General features: G+C 51.6%; 4 protein-coding genes across 4 annotated transcripts; all 4 read left to right on the top strand.

Annotated features, from left to right (window-relative positions):
- Positions 1–263: 263 nt before the first annotated feature.
- Positions 264–2,452, top strand: AKAW2_21269A (F-box/WD repeat-containing protein; the record flags this gene model as incomplete). The annotated part of the gene is made up of 4 exons (XM_041686074.1): positions 264–686; positions 766–1,412; positions 1,474–2,185; positions 2,261–2,452. The coding sequence occupies 4 exons, from the start codon at positions 264–266 to the stop codon at positions 2,450–2,452; spliced, it is 1,974 nt and encodes a 657-aa protein (XP_041540095.1).
- Positions 2,453–3,346: 894 nt separating this feature from the next.
- On the top strand, positions 3,347–5,088 carry AKAW2_21268A (putative C6 transcription factor; the record flags this gene model as incomplete). Its single annotated transcript, XM_041686073.1, has 3 exons — positions 3,347–3,406; positions 3,521–4,231; positions 4,288–5,088. The coding sequence occupies 3 exons, from the start codon at positions 3,347–3,349 to the stop codon at positions 5,086–5,088; spliced, it is 1,572 nt and encodes a 523-aa protein (XP_041540094.1).
- Positions 5,089–7,167: 2,079 nt separating this feature from the next.
- AKAW2_21267A (putative mitochondrial phosphate transporter Pic2) lies at positions 7,168–8,130 on the top strand (the record flags this gene model as incomplete). The annotated part of the gene is made up of 3 exons (XM_041686072.1): positions 7,168–7,258; positions 7,323–7,328; positions 7,403–8,130. 3 exons carry the CDS (start codon positions 7,168–7,170, stop codon positions 8,128–8,130), a joined length of 825 nt encoding a protein of 274 aa, XP_041540093.1.
- A 745-nt stretch (positions 8,131–8,875) lies between these two features.
- AKAW2_21266A (uncharacterized protein) lies at positions 8,876–9,798 on the top strand (the record flags this gene model as incomplete). Its single annotated transcript, XM_041686071.1, has 2 exons — positions 8,876–9,262; positions 9,349–9,798. The coding sequence occupies 2 exons, from the start codon at positions 8,876–8,878 to the stop codon at positions 9,796–9,798; spliced, it is 837 nt and encodes a 278-aa protein (XP_041540092.1).
- Positions 9,799–9,984: the final 186 nt, after the last annotated feature.

Raw genomic sequence — 9,984 nt, 5'->3', positions numbered from 1 at the left:
CGGAGATCGTCCACATCCGTCTTATCTCTCGCTCTTCCCCTCCGCCTTCGTTTTCTCTTTTGGATTAAAGCAACCCCATTCTCTCGTTTTCTGTGCTACGCCTTCTCCGTTTATGAACGAGAAAGGGTCGCAAGGGGTTTGCGTAGGGATATCTCGTTCACCGTGTGAAAGGCTAGTTGGGTGGAATACGCAATCCCCTGGATGACACAACCGCTCCTCACCGCGGCAGTCCACGAGCACTCAACCATCCAGTAGATACCGGGATGAGTCCGCGCAGCGTGCCTGAGCAGCTGGCGACTGCGCCATCAAAGTCATCTGCAGCCAGAGATTCGGTCGCCTCGCTTTCCAGTGCTCATTCTAGATCGCTCTCTTCGTCCACCAAGACCGGTACTCCCATTCCCCCCAACTTGCTTCCCTCAGCGCCTGCGTCACCTCCCACGCCTGCTCCCAGTCCGACTCCTCATCAGAGACCTCCCACCTGGCAGACACCCGACGAGGAAGACGATGCCTTTCTGCTGAACGCTCGGATACATTTCTCTTCTCTCTCCAACGCTCGGAAGCAAAAGTTCTTGGAGGGCATATTGGGGCTGTGCGATAGCCAGCATCTCAGCTTTGTCTCCAGTTATGTTAGCCCCCGGTTGAGAAAAGATCCGTTTCAGGTGTTCCCAAATGAACTATGTCTGAGGGTGAGTTGGTTACCTCTTCCGGTGCGGATGTCCTCACCGCTCGAACAAGGCTGACATCGGTCTCGCTTGGCTTCACTAGGTCTTATCATTCATCGATGACCCGAAAACATTGGCAAGATCATCCCAAGTATCGAAGCGCTGGCGGGAACTGCTGAATGATGACATTACGTGGAAAAACCTATGCGAAAAGCACTCGTATGCATCCCGGAGGCTGTCAGAGGATGATCGGGACTTCGTCGACCCTTTCCATGGTCAGCCTTTGCATGCTGTGTCCAGTACTCAGTCCTTGAGCGGGTTGCAAAGGAGACCTCCTGTGGCTACTCTCCAGCCTCGAGAGGGTCTGCCCGACGTTTCGTCGCGCTCTTTGTCGGGAGACTGGCTCTCCCTGTCGGGATACCCGTCACGCAAGAGACGGGTCCGACCATTGTCCTACAGATCGCATTTCAAGCAAAAGTACATGGTGGAATCTGCCTGGAACAAGGGTGGGCGCTGTACGCAGCGACACATCACACCCGACCAGGGAGTGGTCACAAGCCTGCATTTAACCCCTAAGTATATCGTGGTCGCGCTAGACAATGCCAAGATTCATGTATACGATACCAACGGGGATAACCAAAGAACTCTTCAAGGCCATGTGATGGGCGTATGGGCGATGGTTCCCTGGGATGACATTCTTGTGAGTGGTGGGTGCGACCGAGAAGTGAGGGTCTGGAACATGGCGACCGGGTAAGCAAACTATGACGGCCTGCATTCGGAGGTCACTACTGACGAACAAATCAAATTAAAGTGCCTGTCTCTACCTCTTACGTGGCCATACGTCAACCGTGCGTTGCCTCAAAATGTCCGACAAGAACACGGCGATCTCGGGATCACGGGATACAACGCTGCGGATATGGGATCTGGCCTCGGGTACCTGCAAGAACGTTCTCGTTGGGCATCAAGCTAGTGTCCGCTGCCTGGCCATTCATGGAGATCTTGTAGTCTCGGGAAGCTATGATACTACGGCACGCATCTGGAGCATTTCTGAGGGCCGATGCTTACGGACGCTCTCGGGCCACTTCAGCCAGATCTATGCTATCGCGTTTGATGGCAGACGCATCGCCACTGGCAGTTTGGATACCAGCGTGCGGATCTGGGATCCGCACTCGGGCCAGTGCCATGCTATCCTCCAGGGCCATACCTCCCTGGTAGGACAGCTACAAATGCGGGGAGATACCTTGGTCACCGGTGGTTCTGATGGGTCTGTCCGGGTCTGGTCGTTGACCAAGATGGCTCCCATTCACCGACTTGCGGCTCATGACAACAGCGTTACCAGCTTGCAGTTCGACAGTTCCAGAATCGTCAGTGGTGGTAGTGACGGTCGTGTCAAGGTGTGGAGTTTGCAGACCGGCCAACTACTCAGAGAACTGTCGACACCGGCAGAGGCTGTTTGGAGAGTTGCCTTTGAGGAAGAGAAAGCTGTGATCATGGCTAGCAGAGCAGGCCGCACAGTGATGGAGGTAAGGAACATTCGCTCATTTTCCCCTTGTCTCCTACACTTTACCACAGACTAACCGGGAATGAATGTGTTCTAGGTCTGGACTTTCTCACCACCACCCGAAGAAGATGGCGACGATGCTGTGATAGTGGAGAGTGCTTCCAGTACGCCGGGTCTGCGCCCCACGAGTAACGACAGCCGACATAGGGAGCGCTATTCGGACCCCCCGCCTAGTGTGCCGCTCAATAGTGACGATGACCAGGCCATGGTGGATGCCTCGGCCTCCTAACTGGGGATTTCACCTTCGCAATGACTAGCACGTCCTTCTTTCCTGCTTTATGAATCCAAGCGTTACCGTCTATATACCTATTGTTTTAGCGCCTGATTTCAACGACCCGGCTGGTCCAACCTGAGTGTCGCTAGGCAAACGAGGCGCGATCAGCGTTGCCAGGTCATCGAACATCAGCATTCGCATTCTGGGTGTTTGGTCTAAACGGATCTCTTTTCTTTCAATTTTCCGGTCTTGTTCTCGAAATGTTCATGGGAAACGTGGAGTGGAGTTACAAAATGGCAAAGGGTGGGCTACTTGATGCGTTGTACCTGCAGGAGTCTTAGGGGTACCGTGATTGGCTCATGATATGTTTACCTCTACTTTTTGTTTTTCGAGGGTTAGATGATACCCGCCTCGGGAGATGATGTATTTACCATTTACAGACGATTTGGTGTTTCTACTGTTGGTCCTACAAAGCGAAGACATTGAGCTTACCTTTCACTACGACTACACCCCAGCGTGCCTTGTCTCCCTTGGTGAGGTTTTTCTTTCATATGTGTTCAGATAGTCAGTTCTTAGAAGTATCCCGAAAGGGCTCCGAGATGAGAGGAATAGAGACCAGAATAGATAAAAGCGTATGCATCAATTTAAACGAAAGGAGTCGATAAAGTGCCGTAATGCTGTGGGGTGGTACATGTCGTTGGTACTGGAGATCACCTGACTGGCCCCTCAAAATGGCAAGACCCCGTATTCTACGGTTCTTTGTGTCGATCCTTCAAGGCACCAGCTGCGACGACGCCATCAAGCTTTTGATATATTCGCTTCACGAAGCACTTAAAAAAACTGTCCTTATCTATGTCGCTTCCACTGCATGATCTATCCCGCAGCTGGGCACCTATTAAGTAGACGAAGATGGTGTACGGCGGGAAGCCAAGTACGGGGTGCCATTTGTGTCGCAAACGGAAAATCAAGGTAGGACAGATCTGCAGACTTGACATGTCATGGCACATCATGCCCCTTGCATATCATTCCACCCCAATGGGTATGCTGTTCATCTGTATGACCCCACGCTAAGCTGCCTCTCAGTGCGATGAAGGCCGTCCGGGGTGCCGAAACTGCGGCATACACGGCAAGCCATGCCCGGGCTACCGACCGGATGGGATCTTCCGGAATGAAACGTACAAAGTGCAGCAACTCATCCATGGCAAGGCCAATACCTGCTCTTCCTCGTCAAGTAAACAGCAGCCCAGCAACCATGATGTATTAAGCGGCGGCAAGGATCTGCAAGTGGCGACATTGCCCGCTTATCATATCAGCGATTCCACATGGGAAGAAAGAGCAATCTGCTATTTCTTCGATCAATTCACCATCGTGGAATGCAATGCACTCGGCGGCATGGGACATCTGGGGTTCCTTCCGTCTTTGTATGCTGACTGTCGAGATCAGAATCTGGGTAACCCCGCATCATTGTCTTTACGATTAGCTGTCGATGCAACGGCCCTGATGGCCCTCAGCAATAGGGTTAATGTGCCCGGGGTTGTGACCCAGGCGAGACATCGCTTTGGATTGGCGCTGCGACGTCTGCAGGAGGCGTTGGATGTACCGCTTGAGGCGGCGAAGGATGAGACGTTTGCGACGTTGGTTATTCTGTCTTTGTTTGAGGATATCTCGGGAGATCGCCATGGGCTTACTAGTGCGCATACGGTGGGATTCGAGGCGCTTACGAGACTGAGGGGGGAGAGTCAGCTGGGACATGCGGCGGGTTTGGATATGTTCAAGTATGCGTATGTTCGTATGGTGAGTCGGATGCCTCTGTTTAGTAATGGATGGGTGAATGCTAACGGATAGTCCAGCAAATCGAGTTCCTTTTGCTAAAGGGGAAACCCAGTCTGGACTCTGATCGACTAGTTGAGCGTCTCGACAGCGCAGATCCGCTACAATCCCTTATGATAATTGCGTCCAAGGTCAGAAAGCTGATTTCAGAGCCAACATCTGTTTCGGATTCCTTGCAATCTGCGGGGATCACGAAGCTAGCGTCATGGATCGACTCCTGCAGACGCTTGGATTCAGAACTGTTCCAATGGACCCAAACCTTATCGGACATCTGGCTACCCCTCGAGACCCGATCACACACGGGTGAGGATGTACTCACGTACCGAGAGATGATTGCTGCGGTTATCTGGGCCCACTACCGTGTCCTTCGGATCTTCATCCACAGCGTCCTGGCTGATCTCTTCCGAGCGCTAGTCTCTCTGGTTGATTCCCCCGGTATTCAGCAAGAAGCGTCTCAGCATGAGGCAGATGGCCTACGGCTAAGCCTCGAGATGGTCTCCGATTCTTGTCGGAGTGTACCATTCTGCTTTGGGGAGATTGATATGTTTGGAAACCCGATGCCACCGTCTGAGCAGGGGATGTCTCGGGTTCGAGCTTTCTACCTCTATACTATGCTGTGGCCTTTGTGGTATATTCTGTCGTGTGGACTGGCTACGCCCGAACAGACGCAGATGATCCGAGGCGTAATGGCCCGGACGGGCTCGGAAGCTGGCATCAAGCTGGCTACTATGTTGGCGAGTTATGATGGGCGGGATGTCATGTCGAGCATGCCACAATTGTACTCTTTGGAACGGCCGGTGAGGGAGGTGTCCGTCATGTAAGTAGGGAAGGTCGGACTCATGCACATGGTGTATCCCGCGGGGCTAACATGAGGTTGGACAAACTTTACCTGTAAATTAATATGTATATAATTGCTACTAGTAATCATTCAACTACTGCGTCTTGGAAAAGAAATGACCGCAATGGATTGAACTTGGCTGAGGCCTGTCGCAAGCCATCGGCCGATCATTGTAGCTAGGGCCCAGTATGTAGTAAGTACCGCAGTATGCATGTGGGGTTGACCGGGCATAGCTACTGCACCTCCGACTCACTGATTACTACTTACTGCATGTCGGCGGGATACATTCGGTCTTCTTATATGAGAGGATTTATACAGAGTAGTTCTCTTCATTACGGCCTAGATACCCATACCAATTAAGTGTCCTTGTATGTCATGGAGTATATTACCCCAGGAGATACAGACACCACTACGGAACTCTAGTTGATTCAATTGACTTGCTAAATTGCGAATAGAATGATCTACCGAGGCCGTGATTTGGGCTGGCTGCCGTCATTCTATCTGTACACGCTTTTGTATGCGGAGATCAGATGATCCTGCAACATGCTGTGCGACGTGTACACTAGTAGCTGTGGCCTTCTGCTCATTACTGTCTTCTGTGGGGGATATTCCGCCTTTTACAGAGTAGTCTGCGCGGTACTTTGGCTCCGTGTGTAGGCAGCTTCAAGGACGAATCAGCTCGACCTCTTCAGCTAGCCAGGCATGTTGATCACAGAGGTGGTCTTGCATTTTCCTGGTAGCATTGCATGAGGTGAGGACAAGCTGATAGGGCTGGGTGCGCGGAGAGAAGTGAAGCTACTCCATGCAAGGTTGCCCATGACTGGTCCGCAGTAAGGAATGCAGTACTCCATGGCGTCGCCTCTGCCTTCAGTCATTGAATGCTATATAACTCACATCCCCTCACCCACAGGTTTGAGTATACTAAGATATTCGCATTGATCTCTTACAAGTTAACAAGCTACCCCAGTCCCACCTCAGCTTCTTAAAACGGAGCGGGTCAGCCTTAGTTTCGGCCCAATATGGGGAATATCAGTGGAACGAATCTGAACAAACATCGTCGGGACTCCTATCACGAAAACCCGCAGTTCAACTGATTCGCTGTCTGCGACAATTGAACAAGACCGCCATGACAGCCCCGGAACCATCAGGTTGGTTTATATTCCGGACGAACGAGACATCATGGGAACATATATTTGGACCAAGGCAGAGGGATGGAAACCTGGGCCCCAGATTGTCTAGGACGCTGAGGGAGCGTCCTCCCAGACGACCACGAGAATTGAAACGCCGACACCTGATAGTTCAGAGTCGTCTTTAAAGGCTACATTCAACTCGGTGCCGGTGTTGGTGTAGCTAGGTTGTTTTTGCTATGCATAGGTGTTGCAGCAGGATTATAAGTTCTACTCAGCGGAGTAGTGGTTAGGACGTACTCTATTAATCTCAATCACCCATGAATTCATCGCATCCTATATTGCCTTGTCTTATTCGACCAAATGGTAATTTTGCTACCTGATCTATTGTTATGTCTATAGAAGATAGACAGATCCATAACATTCTTGCCCTACTCCTTCCGGCCACCCCGGATGCACTGACGTCATCGATCTGCACTATCTCCGGCGCTGCAGAGACAACGACACACAATACTCAGGGAGAATGGAACACAGTAAAGTGAATAATTCACTGCTTATGTAGATCTCAGTTTCGCACAAAGAACCATCCATTCCAGAAGCGGCAAATCGGAACGTATCCGGCACAGAGAAAAGCCCATTGCGCGGGTGCCGATTAGCCGTTGGACTGGCTAATGGATCTGGACCGCGACTTGTTTGTCCTTCCCAGCTGGAGACTCTGACGACATGGCCTGCGGGCTGACACGGTACAAAGTAAATATAAGTAGTGTGGATAGTACTGATAGTACACTTGTCCATCCATTGAATTTTCTTATACTAGATTGTTCACGTACCTTGCTCGGTAGAATTTCTCCCCTCTCCTCTCCTGTCCTGTCCTCTTAGTTGATAAGCTTCCATTGCTCCCCATCCTCTACTCCCTGGCTAGATAAGCTCTCAGAATGGCGGCACAAAAGCCCAAGTACCCCTTGGGCAAGATTGAGCCCAACTCGGCCAAGTATTTTGCCAGTTGCACCCTCGGAGGAATCATTGGTGAGTACTCTGCCATCTAGCCCTCTTCGCATCACCGAGCTTCTATACTAACCACCTCGAACAGCCTGCGGTACGTATAATCATCCTATCTTCAACCACGTCCACCCCCACACCACCAATCCTAATCCCAATTTCTCCCCACAGGCCCTACCCACACAGCCGTCACTCCCCTCGATCTCGTAAAATGCCGCCGTCAAGTCGACCCCAAGATCTACACCTCCAACCTCTCCGCCTGGCGCACCATCATATCTAAAGAAGGTCTGCGCGGCATCTTCTTCGGCTGGACCCCCACCTTTGTCGGCTACTCCTTCCAAGGCGCCGGTAAATACGGCTTCTACGAATACTTCAAATACCTCTATGGAGACCAGCTCTTCCCGAATGCGAACCGCACCGTCGTCTTCCTAGGCGCCAGTGCCTCGGCCGAATTCTTCGCTGATATGGCCCTCTGTCCGATGGAGGCCATCAAGGTACGCATGCAGACGACGCTGCCGCCGTTTGCGCATACATTGCGCGAGGGATGGAGCAAAATCGTGGCGCAGGAGGGCATGTCGGGCTTGTACAAGGGGTTGTATCCGTTGTGGGCGAGACAGATCCCTTATACCATGACGAAGTTTGCGACGTTTGAGGAGACGGTCAAGTTTATCTATAAGACGCTGGGCAAACCCAAGGAACAGTTCAATGGGTTGCAGCAGACGGGGGTCAGCTTTTTGGGAGTTTATATTGCGGGAATCTTCTGTGCCATTGTCAGTCACCCGGCGGATGTTATGGTGAGTAAGTTGAATGCGGATCGAAAAGGTGAGTTATCCTGTTTTCTTTTTCAAAATTATCGTTTAGGGTGTTTAGGGTTATGGCTGATGATGTTTAGCTGGTGAGGGAGCTATGACTGCTGTGTCGAGGATCTATAGCAACATTGGGTTCTCGGGCTTGTGGAATGGACTGCCTGTGAGAATTGTCATGCTGGGTACATTGACTGGATTCCAATGGTTGATGTAAGTGATGATGATGCTGTGATGAGACTGAGGGCTGGATGCTGACGCAGATATATAGTTACGACTCGTTCAAGGTGTTCCTTGGGTTGCCGACTACTGGTGGGCATTAGCGTGATGTTCACTTCTTTGCACGGATAGATCCGTCTTCTTCTCGTGAACAGTAGCTTTTAGGAGTTAGTGGAATGTAATGACGATAACGAAGCTTAGTGTTTTGTTCATTGAATACTAGTAGTGTAGTGTTATACCCCAGACTCCGCTGACCGCCCAACACCCCGACCGGCAGAACGTGACTGGCTCTGCTTCTGCTTCGGCTTCAGCTCCGACTCGATTCTCGTCCCATCCATTCCTCTCAGATCCGCCTCGCTGCCATCCAATTCACCTCGGGGAATCCCTTCTCATTCATCAATCACCCTGGGTAATCCTTTTACCTGTTCGGAGTCACTCGCGCCCCCACACACTATAACTGCCCCCCTAATCGCGCATCTCCGAACATCCTAAATCCATCCCCAACCTCTTCGCTCCTCCGACATCCCTTGACCATCAAACCAACACCACAACAACACTCATCAATCGCGCCACTCAATCCCACCATCATCTACCTCTCGCTAACCACACCACCCCGACCACAATGGAAGAAGCCCGCCAACCCTCGACAACCTCCAACCCTCCCAGCGTCGAAAACGCCTACAAACGCAAATGCCTGGCCCTAAAGAAGCGCCTCAACGAAATCGAAGAGGAAAATGAATTGATGCGTCTCCGCAACCGTCGCGGCTGGCAATACATCCAGAAAATGCGCCTCGAGTCATGCATTCTCCTCGAGCGACTGGCCAAGGTCACCGGCATGACGGAGGAAGCGCAGGCCGGCGTGAACCCGGAACTGCGCGCCCGAGCATCAGCCATGATGACGAATGTCGCAGCAGTGACGGGTGGAGAGACGGGGAAGAATGGTGCTGCCGGCGCGCCGCAGTTCCTGGAGGACGAGACGGAGGGGAGTTCCGATGAGCAACCGCCTACTGTAAGTTCTACCTTTTCCTCTACCGTCTTTGGTAATATTTAGGGTTTGAAGGTTCGCTAATGGTAATGGATGTGATTTATGTACAGCCCCAGGAAAGGCCTCTGCGCGTGAAGCGATCCAGGAAATCCAACTTGCCCAATGATGCCAATTTAGAAGATGAGGCAGCGAACAATGAGAACAACAATGACAGTAACAGCAAAGATAAAGAGAAGGAGAAAGACGCCAAGGATAAAGATGCGACGGAATCTGGCGCCGCAGCAGCTGATGGTGATAACGGTAATGGAGATTCGTCGTCCTCGTTGCCGCGACTAGCCCCCGCCCCGTCGCAGGATGATATGACCTCGTCATTCCGCGTTCAACCGGGTAGTAACGGGTCCGCGAATGATAAGGAGGGTGCTACTAGTGATCGCGGGAGCCATAACCCTGAATCTGCGGAGCAGAGGGGTGATGGTGGTGTGGAGGATGAGACGACGCCGATGGATATGGATGCCAAGGAAGAGGAGGAGGAGGAAGCTAAGGAGGAGAGGGAGGGGTGATTATCGAACTTATACCATAACCGTACCCTAGACTTTTCTTTTCTTTTCTTTACTTTATTTTTTTACCTTTATATGGACTGTTTTCGTTTCCTTTCCTGGTGGTCTATTTTTTTTCCCCCCTATGTGCTGTTCTGGTAATGGGTGTTACTTCATCGTCGGGTTATATTTCGTCGTCTTGCGGGGTTT

Source organism: Aspergillus luchuensis, chromosome 2, assembly GCF_016861625.1.
Source record: "Aspergillus luchuensis IFO 4308 DNA, chromosome 2, nearly complete sequence".
In the NCBI taxonomy this organism is placed as follows: Eukaryota; Fungi; Ascomycota; class Eurotiomycetes; order Eurotiales; family Aspergillaceae; genus Aspergillus; species Aspergillus luchuensis.
The sequence above is the reverse complement of the archived record's forward strand: the minus strand, read 5'-3'. Positions and strand labels throughout refer to the sequence as shown.